This window comes from Penicillium paradoxum (assembly GCF_028828445.1).
Source record: "Penicillium paradoxum strain IBT 22861 chromosome Unknown utg000003l_segment0_segment0, whole genome shotgun sequence".
Taxonomy (NCBI): Eukaryota; Fungi; Ascomycota; class Eurotiomycetes; order Eurotiales; family Aspergillaceae; genus Penicillium; species Penicillium paradoxum.
In genome coordinates this window covers 2,336,256-2,358,543 of record NW_026643181.1, presented here as the reverse complement: position 1 = coordinate 2,358,543, position 22,288 = coordinate 2,336,256, and the positions used below count along the sequence as shown (strand labels likewise).

At 49.1% G+C, this 22,288-nt stretch overlaps 10 protein-coding genes across 10 annotated transcripts; 6 read left to right on the top strand and 4 right to left on the bottom strand.

Annotated features, from left to right (window-relative positions):
* Positions 1 to 588: 588 nt before the first annotated feature.
* Positions 589 to 1,218, bottom strand: N7457_002788 (E2 ubiquitin-conjugating protein UBC13; the record flags this gene model as incomplete). Its single annotated transcript, XM_057173834.1, has 4 exons — positions 589 to 764; positions 820 to 951; positions 1,011 to 1,099; positions 1,166 to 1,218. The coding sequence occupies 4 exons, from the start codon at positions 1,216 to 1,218 to the stop codon at positions 589 to 591; spliced, it is 450 nt and encodes a 149-aa protein (XP_057033985.1).
* A 533-nt stretch (positions 1,219 to 1,751) lies between these two features.
* Positions 1,752 to 6,059, top strand: N7457_002787 (Mtc5p; the record flags this gene model as incomplete). Its single annotated transcript, XM_057173833.1, has 2 exons — positions 1,752 to 4,955; positions 5,025 to 6,059. The coding sequence occupies 2 exons, from the start codon at positions 1,752 to 1,754 to the stop codon at positions 6,057 to 6,059; spliced, it is 4,239 nt and encodes a 1,412-aa protein (XP_057033984.1).
* Positions 6,060 to 6,832: 773 nt separating this feature from the next.
* On the bottom strand, positions 6,833 to 7,605 carry N7457_002786 (peroxiredoxin family protein; the record flags this gene model as incomplete). Its single annotated transcript, XM_057173832.1, has 4 exons — positions 6,833 to 7,012; positions 7,104 to 7,267; positions 7,391 to 7,503; positions 7,553 to 7,605. The coding sequence occupies 4 exons, from the start codon at positions 7,603 to 7,605 to the stop codon at positions 6,833 to 6,835; spliced, it is 510 nt and encodes a 169-aa protein (XP_057033983.1).
* A 692-nt stretch (positions 7,606 to 8,297) lies between these two features.
* N7457_002785 (uncharacterized protein) lies at positions 8,298 to 9,008 on the top strand (the record flags this gene model as incomplete). Its single annotated transcript, XM_057173831.1, has 1 exon — positions 8,298 to 9,008. The coding sequence occupies one exon, from the start codon at positions 8,298 to 8,300 to the stop codon at positions 9,006 to 9,008; it is 711 nt and encodes a 236-aa protein (XP_057033982.1).
* A 624-nt stretch (positions 9,009 to 9,632) lies between these two features.
* N7457_002784 (uncharacterized protein) lies at positions 9,633 to 10,762 on the top strand (the record flags this gene model as incomplete). Its single annotated transcript, XM_057173830.1, has 3 exons — positions 9,633 to 9,708; positions 9,762 to 10,040; positions 10,101 to 10,762. 3 exons carry the CDS (start codon positions 9,633 to 9,635, stop codon positions 10,760 to 10,762), a joined length of 1,017 nt encoding a protein of 338 aa, XP_057033981.1.
* Positions 10,763 to 10,918: 156 nt separating this feature from the next.
* N7457_002783 (pyrroline-5-carboxylate reductase family protein) lies at positions 10,919 to 11,877 on the bottom strand (the record flags this gene model as incomplete). The annotated part of the gene is made up of 2 exons (XM_057173829.1): positions 10,919 to 11,787; positions 11,835 to 11,877. The coding sequence occupies 2 exons, from the start codon at positions 11,875 to 11,877 to the stop codon at positions 10,919 to 10,921; spliced, it is 912 nt and encodes a 303-aa protein (XP_057033980.1).
* A 716-nt stretch (positions 11,878 to 12,593) lies between these two features.
* N7457_002782 (uncharacterized protein) lies at positions 12,594 to 13,244 on the top strand (the record flags this gene model as incomplete). Its single annotated transcript, XM_057173828.1, has 2 exons — positions 12,594 to 12,728; positions 12,825 to 13,244. 2 exons carry the CDS (start codon positions 12,594 to 12,596, stop codon positions 13,242 to 13,244), a joined length of 555 nt encoding a protein of 184 aa, XP_057033979.1.
* Positions 13,245 to 13,541: 297 nt separating this feature from the next.
* On the bottom strand, positions 13,542 to 13,805 carry N7457_002781 (uncharacterized protein; the record flags this gene model as incomplete). The annotated part of the gene is made up of 1 exon (XM_057173827.1): positions 13,542 to 13,805. One exon carries the CDS (start codon positions 13,803 to 13,805, stop codon positions 13,542 to 13,544), a length of 264 nt encoding a protein of 87 aa, XP_057033978.1.
* Positions 13,806 to 15,751: 1,946 nt separating this feature from the next.
* N7457_002780 (uncharacterized protein) lies at positions 15,752 to 16,434 on the top strand (the record flags this gene model as incomplete). The annotated part of the gene is made up of 2 exons (XM_057173826.1): positions 15,752 to 15,831; positions 16,041 to 16,434. 2 exons carry the CDS (start codon positions 15,752 to 15,754, stop codon positions 16,432 to 16,434), a joined length of 474 nt encoding a protein of 157 aa, XP_057033977.1.
* Positions 16,435 to 17,567: 1,133 nt separating this feature from the next.
* N7457_002779 (serine/threonine-protein kinase) lies at positions 17,568 to 21,535 on the top strand (the record flags this gene model as incomplete). The annotated part of the gene is made up of 4 exons (XM_057173825.1): positions 17,568 to 18,163; positions 18,213 to 18,941; positions 18,987 to 21,253; positions 21,303 to 21,535. 4 exons carry the CDS (start codon positions 17,568 to 17,570, stop codon positions 21,533 to 21,535), a joined length of 3,825 nt encoding a protein of 1,274 aa, XP_057033976.1.
* Positions 21,536 to 22,288: the final 753 nt, after the last annotated feature.

The following is a 22,288-nucleotide window of genomic DNA, read 5'->3' as shown; positions in this document are numbered from 1 at the left end:
TGATCAAAATAGTCGCAGAACTGGGGCTCGGTCGTATATTCGTTGGTTTATTCACACGATGTTATGATTTCGACTGATACCACAGCAGAAATGACTTGGTATCTCATCTTCCACTAGCAAATCCACGAGATAACGAGAAACACATACAATATCCGTTGACCTCGAGAGAAACTCCTCATAGCCCTCTTGATTCTTGATGGAATCTTCCTTTAAATTTGGACCGCAGATGCCGCTGGAACATTTTCGCGGTATACCCGCTCAATTCCCACCCCACCTTCCCATATCTCAGGTGATTATATACTCCTTACCCAATAGCTCACATGCATCACATGCTGTTGGATTTTATCCTGCAGCTTAGATGGCGGATGTGCCGTTAAGAATGGCTGTTTAAACACACCTGATGGTGTTGATTCTATGCAACGCCTTCTATAAAGAAAGCCATAATAACTAACACAAGATGTCGGAGTAGAGGATGAATTCCTACTCAAGACTTCGAGCTTGCCCAATAAGAAACGCTTGGCATCAATGCCTACTATCGCAAATAGAAAGGTCTGTCCTGCACTTCGTGGTCACATAACAACAACGGACTTAGGTCATAGCGTGTGTCCGAGTCCACTCCCTTGCCGTCTGGATCGCAGCAGGCTCATCGTCCTTCCATCTCTGAGCCACGTCATTGGCGAGCGGGTCATCGGGGTTGGGGGCTCCAAGCAGTGCCTGGATCGAGAGCAGGATCGTGCGGATCTGGAGAGCTGGAGACCAGTTATCTGAATGAAACTGTTAGATATGCGCAATATTCATACTAGCGATGTGGTCACGTACTCTTCAAAACATCCAAACAGATGCGACCTAGACGATCGATGTTGGGGTGGTAGATCTTGGTCAGGAAGCGGATTTTGGGTGGGGTCATAGGATAGTCGTCTGGCAGGAAGAGCTCAAGTCGGAAGATACCACCTGAAGATGAATTGTTAGTACTTCAATTGACCCGAGTAAATTGTTTATTGCTTGCTTACCCTCATATGGAGATTGCGAGGGTCCGTGAATTGAGACGTCAAAATAGCGCAGGTTATCTTCATGAGGCACAGCATTAATACCTGGAACACTGTTTTTCAATAATAGCATGTTAGACAATATACAAGTGATCTCTTGAGAAAGCCGAAGTTCTTACGGCTCGGCCATCAGGCGCTCCGTCTCCTTAATGATTCTCTTCGGCAAAGCCATGGCGAACCGGCTTATCGACACCCGTGTAAACTTGGTTTGGTATTTTCAGAAGATGAGACTGATTCTAAAGAAAATCAGAAAGTTGCGCGCTTTCGATGGGTTTGAGGACCACAAAAATGTAAGCGCGAACGTTAACAGAGAAAATTAAAGAGTCAAGTCAACAAAAAACCAGATCCAGCTCTCGACGTAACCGGCCGAGGGGCTCCTCCTGCATGGCGGGGTTTTTTCGCGTCCCGTATACGAGATCATGTGATGTCATAATTCCACCGCCACATCGTCAGCCACGCACTTTTGCTTATCGCTTTATCGCGACCTGGCACTCCACAGTCTCCGCGACAAGTCGAGGGTGCAGCGGTCGTATCCTACCATACAAGGATAGGGGATGCCATTGTCAAACATGGGAACAGGCGCTCCATTTACAACTACATATGGTATTGCATGATATGTATGGATAGAATTTTGACTCCCCGGTTCCTGCAAGATCGCGGTCCGACGAACACTGGAGGTTAAGCAGAACGATCATCACTGTCACCATGTCGAGCTCAATGGAACCGAGGCCTCTCACATCGGCTATGGAGAGCCCAACATTTGATGAGAATAGCTCCTTCCATGTAGAACAACCGGTGGGAGCCATGTCAATATCTCCCTGTGGGCGGGATGTTGTTCTAGCATCCAAGGAAGGTCTCCATGTCATTGACCTGGATTCACCATATTCTCCGCCACGGTATCTCCCTCATCACACGCCATGGGAGGTGGCCGATGTACAATGGTCACCATTTGCTGCACGCGATCAATGGGTTGTCAGCACATCCAATCAGAAAGCACTGGTCTGGAACTTGGCTATGAAGACATGGCAGAATTCCATTGAAATTGTACTTCACGCCCATTCGCGAGCAATCACGGACATCAACTTTTCGGCGTTTCATCCAGATATTCTTGCTACCTGCTCAGTGGACAGCTTTGTGCACTGCTGGGATTTGCGTGCTCCGTCACGGCCAGCCGTCTCATTCTCGGATTGGTTCACTGGTGCGACCCAAGTGAAATGGAACCGACAAGATCCTCACGTAATCGCAAGCTCTCACGACCGATTCCTACGGATCTGGGATGATCGTATGGGTGCATACCCGATCAAATCGATCGAAGCACATAGCACCAAAATCTATGGTGTTGACTGGAATCGTGTTCGACGCGGTGCGCTAGTCACATGTTCTTTAGACAAAACCGTCAAGTTCTGGGACTATACCACTGATTCAGCAGAAATCCCGGAGAAGCAGATTCACACACCATTTCCAGTGTGGCGGGCACGCAACACGCCATTTGGATGGGGTGTGCTTGCAATGCCACAGAGAGGCAACAATGATCTTCATCTCTACAGCCGGCGAATGGCAGACGGATCAAACCCCGAGGATGACTTACCATTGGTACATAGTTTCCCGGGACATAAGGGAGAAGTCAAAGAGTTCCTGTGGAGACCACGCGGAGGCGTAGCAGATGGGATAGATCACCGCGAATACCAACTTGTGACGTGGGGGACAGACAGGGAACTTCGTCTGCACAAAGTTGACCCTGAGATCTTAGAGCGCGTCGGGTACGAAAAGGGAAAGTCCTTTATTTCCACGCGAACTGTGACGCGGCTTGGTGCTGTGTATCGCAGTTTCCGTGACGTGAACTCGGATTTTGATCTCGATGATATTGACGTGGCCTCCTCGGTTGGGAATCAGAACCAAAATACCTCGGGAGGTACTGGGATGAATGCAATTACTGTCCCACACGCTCGTGGTTGGATAAAAGGAGGCCATGTTGATCGAGTGGGCATGCAACCAAGGTCAAATCTAAGAGCTGACACGAATCCAATTGCTTGGATGCGGGGTGTGAAGATCTCAGGCTGGGATATTGAGACACTAGGAGACGAAATCAGCCACGTCGGTGAAAAGTTCACAAAGGTGGCATTTGAATCAGTTGATGTTCGGCAAAGAAGAATCTCCATTTCTCTCAATGGGCCCTGGGGTGCTGATGGTGCCTCATTGTTCTTGAAAGTGGATATCAAATTTCCAACAAGCTATCCTAAGACTGCCATCCCAACATTCACATTTCAGAAGACAGCAGCTGTCACCGATGAGTGGGCTGCAAAGACTACCGCTGAATTGCGAACAATTGCTGAGACCTATATGTCACGAAATCGAGGGTGCCTAGAAGGTGCTGTGCGTTATCTTCTAGGCGAATGCAGCCTGGAGGAAAGCATCGCGTGGATCTTGGATGAAACGAGCGACAACCTCAAGTCCCCCATCAGCGGTGAATTGGGAGCTGAATCTAGTGACGAGGATGAAGTTGGCATGACCCAGAGTCAAGAACTGGGGATGAGCTCTGAGCTACTTCGCACTGTCAATGCCAATGTCATGGTGCCTGTGGCCAAAGTGTGCGGAGCACTTTGGGCTAATGATGGCCGCCTCATATGCTTCTTCCCACCGAAACCCAAGAAAGATAAATCGGCCGAACTTTTTGAAAACATGGGTTTCAAAGAAATGACTCGATGGTCTAGAGGAGACAAAGTTTTTGAAGGTTTCGGTCGACTAAATACCAGCTCACCTGGCCCACGCGGGATAGGGACGATAACTAGCACAGATGACGGTGCCTCCAGTGATTCAGATGAATCATACTCAAGCACCTCAAGTTCTTCGGGCTCATCTGACGTTCTTTCTGGGCTACCGACACGTTTCCCAGCACCACAAACATGGCGCAGCGTCGGGAGTTATGGCATTCACCGGCCGCGATCGGCCGATAACTCTCAACGGTCAACAGGAGGTGGAGCCACAGTCAAATCAGAGGCACCCCAAAATATCGTATCTATTCATAATCTGAGTGATATGCTACCCGTCAAACGTGAGTTGGCTAGTCAATATCGCATCTGCGGTAAAGGAACAGATGTGTGCGCACATAATGCGGCTGTTGCTCTTGACGCTGGCTGCTACGAATTGGCCCAAATTTGGGGTCTGATAAAGTTGATATTGCATGTTCGAAAACATCCTGGTACTTTGCCGGATTCAGGGTTGCTGCAAAGGCGTGTGCACAAGAAAGGAGGCGTGACTGATGGTCTGGGACATGATGGTCTGTATAGAGACTTAACGGGTAGTATTATTCGCTGGGGAGATCATCCCCTTGGTAGTCATTGGCTTGTACCCGCTCTATTTGAACATTTCGAGCGCATTGGCGATGTGCAAATGGTCGCAATGCTCTCATGCGTGCTTCTGGAAGCCCATCAAGATGGAGCCTCGGAGAACCAGCAAGCCAAGAACAAGTTCGGACAACAAGACTTCTCGTTGGACTTCAACTCAATTTCATCGACGGTTCGACCCAAGCTACCCGTTGTGACACCGGCTTCATCTGTCCCTAAAGAGATCCAGTCATTATCTGGTCCTCAGACTTCAACCCGTTCGTCTGGTGAAATGTTACGTCTCGATTCTACGCCTCCATATTCCACAGGCACCACACCTCCATTTATGACCCGCCCACGAGGCATCACTGCTGATCGAAAGACTCTGAGCCACACTGTCTCCATAGCTGCATCGCCCGATCAGCAATCGCAGCCACGGAGTGGATCCGGGTTTGGATCGGTGTTGGCATCTTCATTGTCTCGTTCATTCACCTTTGGACCATCATCTGCGTCACCACCAACAACCAGGATGTCCAGGAAAAAGGCGATATCCCAGGATAGTACGGTTGCAGGAACTAGCCAAGTGGTAAATCATTCCAATCCTAAATCCAGGTGCGCTCCAAGCTTGATTTGTCTGATCTCAATCTCTCTCTAGTCACAGGCTCAATCAGATACTGAAAGCGACCAAGCACCCAAACCTACACCACCACCCGCAAGATTCAGGGTCACATATAAGAACCAAGCTGCATTTGAAAGTGAAGGACCCGCGCAAGACTCATTCCTTGACCGAGACAAGGAGTTGTTATATCGGTCGTACCGCGCCGCTTATGCCAATCTTTTGTCGATATGGGATCTCCCCGTTCAACAAAGTGAGGTAATGAAGATTGGAGCAGTGACGGATCGAATGGACGACTTGAATACAAGTCAATACTGGAACAGCGCCAGCTCCAAAGAAAATCCCTTGAAAGACCCGCAGCCGGAACCAAATCTTCAAGCTCTTGACTTCCAGCGCCATTGTGCTAGCTGTGGTCATGCATTGCAGCTCTCCATCTTCAATAAACAACCTACTGTTCCTGATACCCCCTCCAAGCGCCACCTGCGCAAGCCATCGGGTCGCCGATGCTCTAATTGCAAGCCTCGACAACCACTACCAACCAAACTGCCCTGCGTCATCTGCGGCGAGGTAGTCGACGGCATGCTGATCCCCTGTCTGAGCTGCGGACACGTGAGCTGTTTCGACTGCCACCGACGCTGGTTCCTCCGACCAAGCGACAAATTCGACAGTCCATTCGACTTCCCAGACCAGACTAAGTCCCTCCCAACCTGTCCTACAGGATGCGGTTGCCAATGCTCTGAGCATATCACCGTCGATGTCCCCATGCCTCCAAGGGAACCTCTCTCCCCCGGCACCAAAGAGCATGCACCCATCGCGCATCCCAACCTTGTACAGACGAAACACTCCCATCGTCGACAATCTGAGCCAGTTGTCTTGAACCCAACCTCAAAGGAGGTACAACATCCCAAGGAAGCTGGCCCGCTTGAACACGACTTGGATGTGTGGCAGGATTCATCTCCGTTTGCCTCTTTGGCGCGGGGTCTCGGCGGCGGACTGAGTCGTGGTTTGCGGCCTAAGGAGGATAGGAAGAAGAATAAGACTGTTGTCATTGCATCGAATGCAAAGAACTCTTGATTTCCTGAGGTCGGCGTTGAACGGGTGCTTACTTCTTCTCGCGTATATATCCACTGAGTTCTGGGAAGGAGTTTCGACATCAAATGAGTTAATTGACAATATATATACCAAGACATGATCCATCTCTTCTGCGAGTGCTGGGACAAGTATGAAATCTCCGTATTGGATTCATCTTCCATCGTGGAAGTGCCCTGTAGACCAAAGACCCCCCCTCCTTTTGGATTGTCGTCCCCGCAGTATCACTGCTAAACTAGACTACAATTGTCAGTTTCAACTTGTAGCCCTGGAATTAGTCTGATGTAGGACTTAGCACGAAATTGTTCCCATCCAAAATGTGTGTAACGATTCCACAATTACATGCCTTCGGACCAAATCGCAGATAGAACAACCCTGGAAAAGGGATATGATCTAGATTCCCCTTTCGACGTTGAGCACAGACAGCCGTCGCACTGACCCTGAGCACTAGCCAAGCATTGAAGCAGCGCACCAATCACAGCGACGAGCTATACTATGAACAATCTACAACATACAACCACCATACTCAATTACCAGGGAAGAAGAATGACAAGACAGAATGAACTCATGGCTTCATTAAAGGGATCTCAGGCAGCAGATCAAGCAACAGGGCGATCTAAGTCTAAAAACCGCTAGAAAGCAAGACGGGAGACACTGGATATTCGCAGTAACGGATATCGAGTCATGACCCCGCCATCACCCACGAAACAATACGCCGACCCGTTTACCCAAATCTATTTTTTTGTTCCGGGACGGATTCACAGCTGCTTGAGGACAGCGTCGGCGCTGGAGAGCTCAAGAGTGTTCTTGGCAGCCTCCTTGGCGGCGTAGACGACCTTGCCGTGGTCGATGATGATCACGTAGCGGTAGGTGCGGCCCTCTTCGTCAGCCCAGCCGATGCTCTTGGAGAACTTGGCCTCGGGGTCGGAGAGGAAGAGCTAGAAAAGAAAAAGAGTCAGTCAATTGAGTCCGGGGGTGAGGTGGCGTAGATAAGGGAATGGGTGGTTTTGGGAGGAATTGAACACATACAATATCATCTCCGGTGACACCGTTGGCCTTGCCCCAGGCGCTCATGACGTAGGCATCGTTGTAAGCGAGGACGGCGACCTGGTCGACACCCTTGGCGCGGAGCTCGGGGAGCTTCTGGATGTACTCGGGGACGTGGTTGGCAGAGCAGACGGGAGTGAAGGCACCTAGAGAGCGGGTGGCGGTCAGCGTGAGAACCTTGCAGGTGAGATGATGCAGCTATGCAAAGCTGGAGAGAAGGGGAAGAAGGTGGGATGAATTTGAAAAATTTCGAAAGAGCGGTCACATACCGGGAAGAGCGAAAAGGATGACCTTCTTGTTGGCCCACTCCTTGGAGGCGTAGTAGTTGATGGGGATACCGCAAGAGGTGATCTCGCCAGCCTCCTCAGACCAGGGGATGTAGCTGTGGTCTGTTAGCTGGAGTGGGGGAGGGTTATGGAGGGGTCACTCACGAGAACACGACGTCCTGGGGGAAGGCGTCACCAGCGTTGAAACCCTTAGACATTTTGAAGGAATTGAAGGAAACGAAGTTATTGGAAGAAGTTTAGATTGTGGATACAAGAGAAGATGGAGGGGAAAGAAGGAGAGAAGAAGGTATTTAAGATTACGGCTTACACATATCGGCCCATCGGGATCAACAAATGACGAAGTGGGGGGTCTGGAGTGAGGTGATCCGATCCAGAAAGATACCGAACCGTATGGATTATCAAGAAAGACCGCCGAGAACCGCTGATTAAACGTTATCTTTTTCACTTCCCTGGAGCAGAGCGAATCGGATGTCAGATCGGCATCTCCAGTACATGACTCAGATTCGCCCAGACTCGCATTGGGCTGAAGAGGTGCGAGTTCACGAGGCCATTGGCTCAAAACGAGGGACAATGGTGTTATTGGAGGCCTGCTGGATCAGGCCGAAGGCGTGAGATCATGTGACCGACAGGCTGTGGGTTTGCAGGATTTGCATCTCCCTCGTGCCTCAGGCAGCAATGAGCCATTGCTGCCTCCATTTCAAGGTTTCTGCCTTATAAGTTATGTAGCTTAGCAATCACTCAAGAGCACTGTCCAGGTGCCTCCTGAGTACTCCATACAAACATTCAGCTTACCTGGTGTCAAGCATTTATATCCCCTTCCCATCTGCGACTAATTATCTCACCTCTGAATTCAGCACTACTATTGGCTGGTCATCTTCAAATAGGCAAAATGTTTGGGTTTCTCGCCGGTAAAACCGATCTCAACACCCTAGATGACAAGACGCCCCTCGAAACTAGTGAGGAGACTATGACCGAGGAAAAGAAACTTGAAACCAAGATATTCGCCCTATACCGCTTAGCCTTCTTGGGCATCTATCGAGTCAATGACAACGCCGGCCCAAGTCATCTGAATCGCCTGAGCGAGCTTTTTATCGGCGCAGGAATGTCTACATTCATTCATAAACTTACTGAGAACTCTCAACTCCATGAGAACCACCACAGAACCAAACTGGGCATGGTTCGCGTGCTCTTGCCCCTGGAGATAGCGTTGAATGATTTTGGACTAGGGAAGTTGAAGCTGTTTGACGGAATCTCAGTTGCTTCGTTGGAAGCTGTGATTGAGATCCTCGAGGCCTATGTGAAAGAGATTGCTAGTGTGGATGCTCTCTACCAGATACTCCGTGGGCTCCAGGTGGGATTGAGGATGCCAACAGAGGATGACGAAAGGGCTGTCATGGACCAATTTGTCCCTGCGGCGGATCAATTTGCGAGACGCATCTTACATCTGGATGCAAGATTAGATGTCCTTGTCTCCCTATTGGAGGACGAGTTTTGGAATCAGTATGGTGCAGTTGATGGGCGGCAAGGATGGCCTGTGCAGGACCTACTTTATCCACCGGGTCGGGGTCGGTCCCGTAAGGGATTTAGCAGTTTCTCATAGGTATAAGTACGGAGTATGTCGTGGCCTAGCTGGAATTCTGAAACGTGTGAGGGAGTACTATTTGAGCATGAGCTTGTATAGGGTTAATATAAGCCACCGAAGCCCGTGGAGCTGAAACTAAGCGGTATCAGATGGAAACAAGCAGAGAGGAACGGTGAATGTGTGTTGATTTCGATATAGTTGGCACTATTTGGTACTCGTCCTGGGAGTGACGGTCAATATTTAGATTTTTTGATACACCGTTTGCTTTCTATGCCAACCCAATCCGCCTGGGCAGCTATCAGGTCAGAATCTCTGTTGGGTGCTTCCACGAGGCCTTTCAGGTGAATATCATTCCATGAGCTGCGACTGTATGGAGATTAGATTGCTCCGGTGCCCGTGGACGGACTTAACCCCAGCCACGTCATAAGTCTCAAGCGGCCTAAGCAACTCGAAGAATACGAAAAAGAGCGACCAAGCCCCAAGAATAGCATTCTAGAGGGCAGCCTTTCGTGTCCGGGGATTACGGCGTTAGGAGTCGGCCTCGGGTGAACCCAACTGTCATGCTGACCTCCGCCAAGTCTTCATTGACAACACCTAAAAGCCGGCCCAACGCCGTTGAAGTCGCTCATCAACTAAATGAAAATGGTGTCTCTCGAAGCAGTTCAAAAGAGCAACTCTGTATTGAAGGAGTACGGCCCCAACCTGGTGGCAGTCTTCGGTAGGTCCCCGAGTCTCATCCCTGGAGCTCGGACGGTACTAACATCTCTCTAGTCGGTGGCACCAGTGGCATTGGCGAATCCACCGCCCGTGCTTTTGTGGGATCTACTGTGTCTCCGCGTGTTTATCTCGTTGGACGCAGTGAGAGTCGAGCCTCTCAGATCATCAAGGATCTCCGTGCCCTAAACCCAGATGGACAGATCAATTTCATCAAGGGAGATGTGTCGAGTCTGAAGGAGGTCGATCAGGCTTGTAAGACCATTCAGGCAAAGGAGGACAAGATCAATTTACTGGTCCTGAGTGCTGGAATCTTGACTATGAAAGGGCGTGATGGTACGTGTTCTTTTTCTCTCCCTCGTTGTGCTGAATCTTCCACTAATACAAAACCAACAGAAACTGATGAAGGGCTGGACAACAAACTCAGTCTTCATTATTATTCTCGCATGCGGTTCTTACATAACCTGCTACCTCAACTAACAAACGCTGCCAACGCCGGAGGCACATCTCCTGGTACGGGCAGCAATTTATCGCGAGTGCTTTCGATACTCGATGGTCGCGGCAATGCACCCTTGATTCTGAATGACTTGTCATTGAAGAATAACTATTCCTTGCGCAACTGCGCCAATCATGCCATTACCATGACATCGGTGTCTATGGAAGAGCTTGCCTCCTCGCATCCGTTGACATCCTTTGTTCACACATACCCAGGCATTGTGAAGACGAGCCTGATGCGCGATAATGGGATTTTGACTAGGACTGCGATGAGCGCTTTGATGGTCTTGTTCTCGCCGATGACTGTTCCATTGCAGGAAAGTGGAAAGAGGCATCTTTATGCTGGGACCAGCCCGGTTTTTGCACCAAAGGGTGTGGAGGCTGGTAGTGATACTGCAATTGGCTCGGATGGGGTCCGAGGTTCTGGGGCTTACTTGGTTGATTCGGACTCGGCGACTGTTGCTAATCAGGGGGTCTTGCAGGGATATCGTGAGGATGGGACTAGGGGATTGGTCTGGAAACATACTTTGGATGTTTTCAAGGGAATTTGCGGTGATGCTTAGGTTTGATGAGTTTATGACGGTAAATTGTATATATTCCCTTTATTAGGTTGTAATGTTTAATATATGCATGATCTTGTTTGGTGTACTGGGGGTTTCCAATGATACAAATAGATACCCCGACATCCGCTATACAGTATACTCATGTTATCCAACAGTCTAATGTCTCGTGTCATTGACATGAGTCGTCGTCTCCATCAAACGAGCCACAGTAACAGCTTCCCTCAAAGCCCGTCCCACATGGCCACGCACACCAGCCTCTTCCATCACCATCAACCCGCCAATCGTGCACCCCTCAGGGGACGTTCCTTGGTCCTTTAAAAGGGCAGGGTGAATGCCACTCTGCAGCATCGTCGCCGTCCCTTGCATCGACTGAAAAATCATAGTATGAGCCATCTCCCGCGGAAGCCCAACCGCCACCGCAGCATCAATCATAGCATCACAAATCACCGCAAAGAAAGCCGGCGTCGAGCCTCCAACAGCAGTAGTAGCATTCATTAATTTCGGATCCACATGGACCGCCTTGCCAATCTGTTCGAAGATCGACGTCGTGATCTGCAGATACGCCTCCGGCAATCCTAGGTCAGGCTTTTCAATAGCTGTAAGAGACTGGGAGACCTGGGCTGCGATATTCGGCAACGTGCGCACCACCCAGGCTCGACCGGCTGCGTTCTCAGCGGTGGTGACACTGCCGTAGAGTGTGGTTTCGAGCTTCTGTCTTGTCCACCCGGCTGCAATGCTGATGAGAAGCTTATCGACCAAGGTCTCGTGGATTCCGGGCTGTGTCAGGACGTTCTCAATATCGGCTGGGTCGGTGCCGAGGATGATTACATCTGCGGCTTTTAAGGCGCGTAGATTTGCGTTGCGCGAAATGGTTAGTTCGCCCATGGAGTTGGCGAATCGCTCGGTGAGTCTCTTTTCTGAGCTTTCACTGCGCACGCATGCGACGTATCGGTTGAATGGTAGTTCTTTGGCTTTCTCGGCTGGTGCATTGATCAAGCCGTCTAGGATGGCGATGCCCAGGTTTCCTGTGTCGTTAGTTGGTGTTCTTTGGCTTCTGAGTTTGCGCACTTACCACACCCCAGGATGCAGAGAGTTCTGTTTTCATATTCAGCCATGGTGTAATTAGGAGAACAGACTCAAAAGAATGTAGTTAATTATGTAGAAAATGGAAGCAAAGGCAGATTCAAGAGAAGTTGCACTGGATTTTGATGCCCATCGGGAGGGCTTCCGAGTGTGGGGAATCGGGTACCCCGCTTACTCTTCATAGTGAATAGGTACATCAGGGACATCTATGAGTGTATGAATGCAAATATAGAGGTCATGGGTAGTCATAGTAATATCGACACATATATATCCATGTTCGTGAGTATCTGAAGTTATGAGGGTGTGTTTATAAATCAAATATTGGCCAGTGATCGAGACATACCATAGCACTATATGTGTCTGCCACGTCTATTATGACATACAATGATATTTTGTAGGAGTGTGATCCCACAGCTCTATTCTACTACCTGATCTAACACTGCTTAAACCCCAGGGCTGTTTATATATCAAAACCGTCGAATTGGAGAACCAGCCCACCTCATCGGGGGTTGTTCCCGATGATCGGCGCTAATAACAATTTCCCCTCACGGTCTCCTCACGAGCTGGTGCTTCTGCCAGCGAGAATGGCCCAAAGCATGCTAGCTTGTCCTATTTCCAGATGCCCTCATCGTGTCTCCAACTCCGCAAAACATGACGGCTTTCGGATGCAAGCCTGCGGGGAGGATACTATATCACCCCAGCAGCCCACAAATACAATGGAAGCAAAATCTTTCATTCTTCTGTCATGATGGGTGTTTCCGTATCTGATCCGATTATTATTGTCGGCACCAGTGCTTTTGGCCTCTCGACAGCACTCCATCTCTCTCAACGAGGCTACACTAATGTGTCGGTATTCGACAAAAAGGTTACTGGAGACTTGACTGTAGTGTACCCCCTAAAATCCACTTTTTTTAGAACAAAGAAAAAAAAAGGGACCGCAAAGAAACAAACATAATTGCTAACTAATGTTTGAATATAGGTCTACCATGCCACACAAGATGCAGGCGTACAATTCTTCCTGGGCCAGCCAGTCGACGAGATAGCCTACGTGAGCACATTGACCGGCAGAAAAGCCGTTGGGATTCGCACAAGGGATCGATTCTATCCCTCGTCGCTGGTGATTCTGGACCTCGGGGCTAGGGATAGGGATGCACGGTCTGGAATTGGCCACACTGACTCCTTGGCTACCCCCCTTTCTTGGTATTCCAACCCGAATTCTCTCGCCGAGTATGTGCCCTATGAGTCTGCCTCGGTGATACTCCTGGAGGGGGATTCAAAACGCGATTCGAAAAAGGCTGCTTTGGTGGGGTCTCTCGTTCTAGATCTCATGGCCACCAGCGATCAGAGAATTGCAATGGAAGTGTCGGAGATTGTGCCTCAAATTTTGTCCAGGTTGTGAAGGGGCTTGATCAAGGGGGTTCGAACAAAAGAATGGATATTTGTACGGTGTACTCCGTACATAATCGGATAATCTACAGACGGCCAATATGACTTGCATTACTTACTGGATGTCGACCGACGACAATCTGTCAGTATATTATCGTATGCTGTAGTATGGACTTGAGCTGAGGCTGCAACTCTTCAACTCTACCCTCAAGTTATGTTGCGTACCCAAGAGTAAGCCAATCAGCTTTTCATTTTGCGGCGGTGTCAATCATTAAAGATGCGACTCATAAGATCATTAAGCAATCCACTATTAGTAGGGAGGAGGGTCGTCAACCCGCTCGGGGTGAGCCAATTCAGGAGCACCTGGGATCAACACAGGCCAGCCAAGACAGGGGCGACAACGACCCATCGCAAAAGCCTCGGTGATACGAAGGACTGGGCGTGGATTGGGGCAAGGCTCTCGTCGCTCGCGGGCCCGGGCTAGCTTACAGCGCTCAATCCAGACTGCTTCGGTGTGTCCACAGCCACTGATCCCGCAGTGGCCGCGGTACCATTTATAACGGACCCGGCACATTGTCGGTGGTTGAAACTAGACGACCTGAAGCTTTCAGGGGAATGGTTAGACTCAAGGGATAATGATACTGGGATTAGAATCCACGGTGCTGGGGTTGATGAGACGTGAAGGACAACCTAGATATTTGTAGACTTTTGCAAAGCCACAGAACCCACGGCATGAAGAACATTGGAATCTGATTTCTTTCATACTAGAGCCCTTGTCTAAGTCAAAGAGGCTATGTTTAGTGCCGCGATGAACATAATGCATTGGTGGATATCTTTGTTCTACCTATAGACAATGACACTCTCTTTCAGTTTTGCTTCTATCATGTGCCATACAATACCCTTTATAAACACCTTGTAGTTTGAAATGCTCATTTTTATATACTGATATAGGGTAAGCCCTCTTCAGATCATATTTCAAAGCAAGTTCTGATACACCAACATCAATGACTTTCGGTGCGATGGTGACATCGAAATCAGCCATGTCAAACAGCTTAGTCTGTTCGTAAGAATGCTATAATTTCTACTCTGTATTATGAATAGCACTAAATATCTACTATCGAATTCATACTAGTGGCTTAACATCAACCAAGAAGGAAATCCAAGTTTCTGGGGATTGACGTGTGCGGAAGCAACTAGAATCCTCGTTGTAATCAAAAATAAGAACCGATTGCTTAGGCACCGGTGACCCAAATTAGCTTAGTTGTTTCTTCCCAAACTTACGAGTATTTCCCTTGGATCTATGAATTGCATCCTGGTGCATGCTAGTTGATCCTAGTCTGTAATAAAACCCCAGGGCGTGGCTGGCCACGAGTCGTAGAGATCAGCAAACTATGGAGTCAATCTCGGTTTTTTCCAGACACGGGATCGGGCAAGGCTGTCAGGTCCATAGCCCAGTGATTGGCCAGGTCATATAAAAAGTTGGCGGTGGATCTGGCCCCCTTCAAATGGACTCGGTTGCTTCGGCGTAAGCACTAGCTACCTCCGGGGCCGTTTCAGGGTGGGTTTTTGTAGGTCGGATAGGTTCTAGCGGGTCGAAAACAGTGTAGAAAAATAGTTAATTGGACATTGTATCTGTGGATTGCACTGAGCTAGCTAAATATATACAACAATTAATTACTGTCGACGCGCTTTAGGCGACAGGGAATGTGGGGGACTCAATGTTAGCGTTTCTATTCCGTACAGCGTACTTATGTAGTATTTCATACGAAGTACACCGTATGAAGACAGGGTATTTCACAACTGAAAAACTGACCGGAACATAAGATGAGAAAATGACGGGTATTATCATGTTTAGACCATGTCAATTGAGAGAAAAAAAAAATATGCCCTAGCAATAGGTAGATGGTTGATCTGATCTTGTTCCCGGGGCTTGGCGCTCCTGGACTTGAAAATATGGATGCTATTAGAACTACAACATGTGTACCTAATGAGAGATATAGATGGCATAATAAGTGTTCCCAGTAGCTTTGAATGAATCCTATGTGTTTGGAAGATAAACAGTACTTTTTGCTGAGTTTTCTGTCGATTTGTGCGCCAAATGGTGGTGGACTCGTGAACGAGAGCGGTTATATATCAGGTACCCTGTCAGCCCTAAATGCTTAACATTAACTTAGTTTTCCTTGGGATCAATTTGAACTGATTTATAACCATTGATTTATTTACCAAATAGCCTCATGTTAGAATTAAAGAGCCAATGAAATAATACAAATCAAGATAAAAGTCTTGTGTAGTACTCCGTATGCAATACACCTAAACATGTGCTATATTGTTCCAGATCTGTCTACCAAAATTTTGGTACGAACTAGTGGTATTTCCAGTAGTCGACATAACCTTGCCGCCTATTGCATGACCTTACGTGGAAATGACTCACAATCTCTAAAGCACCCTGCTTTTTAAGCATCTCAATCTCGCGATCCGACTCGAAGACCAATCTGAACCTCTATCCCCGAAATTCTCACCATGGCAGACCTTAAACCACCCTTTAACGAGGAGACTGCGAAGAAAAAGGTCAAAGCCGCCCAGGATATGTGGAACACGCAGTGAGTTTCGAGTTTATTATCGTCAGGATCCCCGAAGGCCCTCATCCCTTGCATTCCTGCAACCTTCTGTTTGTCCGTGCGGGAGCACCCTGGCAAGCATACCTACGAGAAGGATTAATTTCTCGATTTCGACAAGGCTTATCGTTCTTTGGATTACGCCAAACACAATGACGTAGTGATGCCATCGTTCTTACCATGTGCGTTGGCAGGGATCCTGCCCGAGTCGCTCGGGGTTACACACCAACCTGTATCTGGCGTGTTCGAGACTCCTTTTTTGCAGGGACAGAGTCTATCGTTGCATTCCTGACAGCAAAATGGAATCGTGAGCGCAATTATCGACTTCGTAAGGAACTCTTTGCGTTCGGGGATGATCGCATCGCTGTGCAGTTTTGGTACGAGTTTCAGGATGCGGAGGATGGGATGCGCTGGAAGCGATGCTACGGGCTGGAAGATTGGACTTTTGATCTTGAGACGGGGAAGATGCGCAAGCGTATGATGAGTGGGAATGATGTACTGATCGGACCGGAGGGAAATGGCGAGGGACGGTGGTTTACAGATGGGGTTGATGTGAACGATGTACCTATTAGTGAGGAACATTGGTGATAGTACATGTATGGAGATAGTTGAGGCCAGAATGAACCTTTTGGGATCTTCTCGGCCGATATTAGGGCGATATAGTGTAGTTGCAAGATCTATATAGATCTTCTGCACCAAAAGTGACAGGGGGGCATCTTCATGCGCTGGAGAGCATGCACATGCAAGCTGTGCAGCAGGTTTATTCAGACGCTTAATCTGATTTAGATTGGATATCAGAGCCCGAACTATTTAGGGGGGGTGGAATGCTTGACAGAAACCCCTAGAAAAAATAAACGGTAGGGCCATCTGGGAACCCTAACCCTGCAGTGGGGTTGTTGTTATCCCCCTTCCTGGGGGGAATGCCTGTCTCTGTCGTCGATCGTAATTGGTGGGAAATGTCAGCGACAGAACTTCAGGAATCAGACTATTGTCAAACCATGGACATGTCCCGTTAAAATCAGTGTCTCAAACGGGAATGAGGTAGAAGGGAAGAAATAAACGAGACCATCTAGGCGCCAGTGCCTAGATATGAAGCGCAGACGGGATGTGAATAGAGTCATGCACCGCCAAGCGTGAAGCGTGACGGTGATAGGTCAAGCTCCCAGAGCAAGACGGTAAACAGAATCGACATGAACGCAGTAAACAGAAGAAAGTAGTAAATCGTAAATAGTAAATAGTAAATAGCAACCCTCAGGGTAAACAGGCGGTGGGGGAGGGGGGACATTCTTCATGGGAAGGAAGGAAGCTCATTCCTGTCTAACCGAAGCATGCCAGCCAACTTCTTGTCTTCTCATGAGTACTAACAGTTCTTCTTTCTCGTCTTCTCCGTTTCGAATTCAGAACCTGGGGTTGCGTCGCTCGAGATTCCCTTTTCACTGCATCGCCGTCGATGATGTGGTGTTGACCAGTCCTTGTCACTCATTAATTTTGCGACGTTTCCTTTGCCAGAATAGTCTGGATCCGATCTTTACAGCACGATTCTTTTCGTCGACACTCTGCAGGAGCGTCATCTCTTTTTTTAATCGTTTGACCTAATTTATTGTAGGTTGAAGAACCAGATCTTTGTTGACGTTGAGGGCCGAGCTAATGGAGTGTAGATTGGCGACTAATCCCCCACCAAATAACAACAGACGTCCAGGAAAACATCAACATACGCCAACATGGATCACATAATGTCCGATGCCAGTGACACTCAACGGCGACGCCAACCGTTGGGAGATGTGTCAAGCCGCATGAACAACTCTAGGTCATCAAATGTTGAGACACCGCACCGGAGGGTCGAAGAGTCCGAGAAATTGAAGAGTCCTGACCAAATGTCCTTGTTTCTGACCCCGACTCCAACGAGAAATAAAGAGAATGAGCATCTCTCCCCGGGAAACGAGCTGCAGTACGACTCCGCTCGCAACTCGATCATGTCTGCGACATCCCGTCTGTCTAGCAAAGGAAAGAGAAAGACACATGTGGGACCATGGCAGCTCGGAAGAACACTGGGAAAGGGTGCAACGGGACGGGTTAGATTGGCCAAACATGCCGTCACTGGAGGCACGGCCGCGATCAAGATCGTCTCGAAGAAGTCAGCCGCGATGGTTCAGAGTGAAAGTATTGCTGCAATGGATCGCAATGCGGCGAATTTTGCTAGCAACCCAACCACCCGACAAATGCCATGTGGTATTGAACGGGAAGTAGTCATCATGAAGCTGATTGAGCATCCGAATGTGATCAGTTTGTATGACGTTTGGGAAAACCGTGGAGAATTGTTCGTGTGCACCCACTTCCTAATCGAGAGTCTTCACTAACAATAGCAGGTATCTCGTGCTTGAATACGTCGAAGGAGGAGAGTTATTCGAGTATGTGCACAACAATGGACCGCTTCCTGAAGAAGAAGCCGTGCGATTGTTTCGACAGATCATTGCCGCTCTTGGATATTGCCATCGTTTCAATATCTGCCACCGTGATTTGAAGCCAGAAAACATCTTGCTTGACTCCCAGCATAATATCAAGTTGGCTGATTTTGGCATGGCCGCCCTCCAACCCGCGGGTCATTGGTTGAACACATCGTGTGGTAGCCCTCATTACGCGGCACCAGAGATCATTTACGGCAGAAAGTACCGTGGAGATAGAGCTGATATGTGGAGCTGTGGTATCATTCTTTATGCTTTATTGACTGGTTACCTGCCCTTCGACGGTGGAGACCTTGGAAGTACCTTGCGCCTTGTCAAGAAGGGCCAGTACATGATTCCTTCAGAGCTGAGTGCCGAGGCCGCTGATCTGATCCAGCGTATACTCCAAAAACGCCCAGAAGACCGGATCTCCATGAAGAACATTTGGGTGCACCCACTGTTTACCAAGTACGAAAAGCTTCACGATGCGATGCTCGACCACTACGTCGGACCCCCTCCACCTTTGTCAGTGAAGGATTGTGGACAAGCACTGTCTTGTACACAGGAAATTGATATGGATATTCTGCGTAATTTGCAAACGTTGTGGCATGATGTGAGGCCAGAAGACCTGGTTCACAGGCTACTATCCCTCGAGTAAGTACAAACTGCCTCCTGTACAAACAATCTCCATACTAACAGAGAGCGAAGGCCCACGCATGAGCGAATGTTCTACAATTCCTTGGCCAAGTTCCGAGATGAACAACTTGAGAACTATCAAGGACAGCCTCTTGAGTACTCCGCTAGTGATTACCACCACATCTCCCGGCCCGGTGGCAGAGTCCGTCGGGGCCGCAGTCAGACAGGACAAGGCAGCTCTAAGAGTCGCGCTCAATGTCCTCATGTGAGGCAGTTCCCTCCCCGCGTGAGTTCTATGAGGGAACCAATGTCATGTGGCACCATGGAAAGCTATGATCCGTACCGGTCTCCCAAGCACCACGGCGCAAACCCGGAACCACAATACGCCCAGATAACAGTCCACCGAGAACCCCTCGAGGAAGCTACGGCTATTTTGTCCTCACCAAGAGTCAAGCCACCCCCTTCGATCCTGGAGGAAGAAGAGCCAGAAGAATCGGATGGCATGGAAAACTCTCCATACACCGTCCTCCAAAAACGCAAGCACGGGCCCAGCTCTATGAAATCTTTCCAGTCCTCCAAGGTGCTACCATCTAGCTCTCGCGCTCGTGGATTGTCAACACATTCCATGAGCTACCGTCGCAATGTTTCTTTCCGACATGCACGAAATCGCTCCCATGGATCAACGACTGCTAAGCCCAAGAAGAGAAAGATTACTGCTCCGACCCTGCAAACGGATCTAAAGCGGTCCCCTAGCACCTGCAGCTTGCAAATAATGGCGGGGCGCATGGATATTCCTGATATGCCTAGTAGCCCCCCGCTTCCAGCTCAACCGACAGTAGTTCGAGCCAGTGGCCCAAAGGTCAAGAGCTTGCATCAAGTCAGGAAACTCCGTGAATCGGATTACACCTGGAGGGAAGACGCTCGGCAGGTCTCCCATGAGCTCAGTCAGATTTGCGAGGAGGCTTTCAATGGAAGTTCTGTCACAACGATCCGCACCACCAGTGCTGCCTCTGGCTATGAAACACCGCCAACTCCGGTATCCATGGCAAGCCCTGAGAAATTTACACCTACAGCGACAATCTCAGTAATGGAACCATCAAAAGACTCAAAGAATGCCCCTAGTATTGCGGAACTTATTGAGACACGGCGCAGGCTCGTTGAGCACAGCCATGGCCGAACGGATAATATTCCCGCCCACCTCTCGGGTGTCATCACCCATCTCGACCGCTTGATCCAAGAAGATCAAGCCCGGAGTGCAGGGAGAACCTTGGATATAGGGTCTCTTCAAGATCCCTTCGTCAATTCTTCAGACCAGATCCCGCGCCCTGCTATCAATCCGAACTTTGCCAGCGCTGTCCATGCGCCATGTGATGTCAGTCCAAAGCACTCCCAGAAGCAACACATCTCCGTCGCAACATCCCAAGGGGGCGATGCAAAGGGAACGATTAGAATGGTTCCAAACAGCTCCCTACGGTCCCTAGAGGAAGTCAAGCCCCTGACCATTCGGAAAAAGAACACTGCCAAGTCCACACTTTCTGATGTTCACGACTTCTCCATGGGTGACGTGTTGGGTAGTGACCTGAACTTCGCCAGTGGATCCCGACACGTGGGCCAGCCCGGTAACCTGACACCAATTCAAGAAATCCCTCTATCCCCGAGGAAAAGCGTCACCGGTCGGGGTCCGGAGGGTAAGAAATGGTCATGGTTCAAGCATCGCCCTCAAAGCTCTGATGCCACTCCTACACATGAGCCCAAGCCCCAGATCATAATTCCTAGTGGCGATACCACGGTACATAAGCCAATTACCCTTGAGCCAGCGGCCCCTTCGGCACCACAACAGTCGCAGCGGGCCACAACCCGCAAGACGTCGATGGATCGATTTGGCGGAGGATTCTTGAAGAAGCTCATGACTAAAAAGTCCACCAAGCACACCCAAGAGCCTACCACTGGTGAGCGCAAACATGGAACCTCCCGGAGCATTGCTAACCAGTCGATAGACGTAAGCCTAGACCATGAAACTACACCGACAAAGGATGATCATCACCCCTCCCTGATGTGCAAGGGCATTGCAGACACAGACAGTTCAATTGAGGGTGATGATCAGCAACTCCCTTTCCGCAATAAGCGCCGCTCAATTGCCAACCACAACTGGTTTGCCCGTGTTTTCCAAATCAAACCTGCTACGCAAGTCATTGCATTGAGCACCTCCAGAGCCAAGGGACGCAAGGAGCTATACAAGCTTCTTCGGGAGTGGCAGGACTTTGGCATGGAGGATGTGTACCTGGACAAGACCAACAGCATCGTCCATGGCCGTGTGGGCGAAGCAAACTGTAAGTCATTCATCTTCTAGATCCATTGACCAATCTAACCAGCATCCAGTCCTCCAACTCCGAGAAGTTGAGTTCACCGCTGAGTTCTACACTGTCCAGAAACATGGCCGTCCAGCCAACCTGAGCTTGGTCCGCTTCAAACAGAAGCGTGGTGCGGCGTCATCATTCAACAAGGTCGTTGAGACCGTCCAGAACTCACTTGTGCGTCGTGGCATGGTTGTCGAGGACCCAGCTCAGGCCATGGAGATGTCTCGCATTCTCGACTCCGTCCCTAACAGATAATCTCGACCATGCATTTTCTCAATACCTCATATTTCACTCATCTTCGACGCATACCAACCAACTATTGTCCCTCACTCCTACAAATTACGTTCTCCACACTCTTCACCAGCATGTTGCGTTCCAGCCCTGCAAAAACATCTTGCATTTCCTTTTGTCCTACCATACTTCCATCCGATGATTCCCTACACTCGTTTTCGTCTCATCACAAGATTCAACCTAGCCTAGTCTCGACAGACACTTCCATACCTTTTTTTTCCTATTTTTTTCCACCCATATTTCCCTGCCACCCACATTGTCCATTTGTTAATTACACAATCATTTACCCAGTGCGCTGTTTCATAGTCACAAATTCTCCAGTCCTAGCACAGCTACACATGCATTCATTTCTTTTTTCCATTTTCACAACCTCCTGTTTTGCCATCAACACCTCCCCCTAATGCTTAATTTCGGCGACTTGGATACCTGCCCGCAGGTGTTCCATATTCTTCTTCACAAGCAATAGGATAGCAGTCCATGTACTTGAATAATGCAATTGAATTCATATAGCCATCCATTCCCACCGTGTTCTTTTCACTACTATGAAAACTTCCCCGTCCAAGTTAGGGCAAGTCACGTGTCCTCTACGCATCCCGCCTAGTCGGTCTACACGGTCTAGCCAGGATACTGGATAGGCACTAAGTGGGACGATGCAGATGCATAATGTAGCCTGAAAGAATGCAATACTCGAGCCCCGTTATGCAGCCAAGCTTTCCC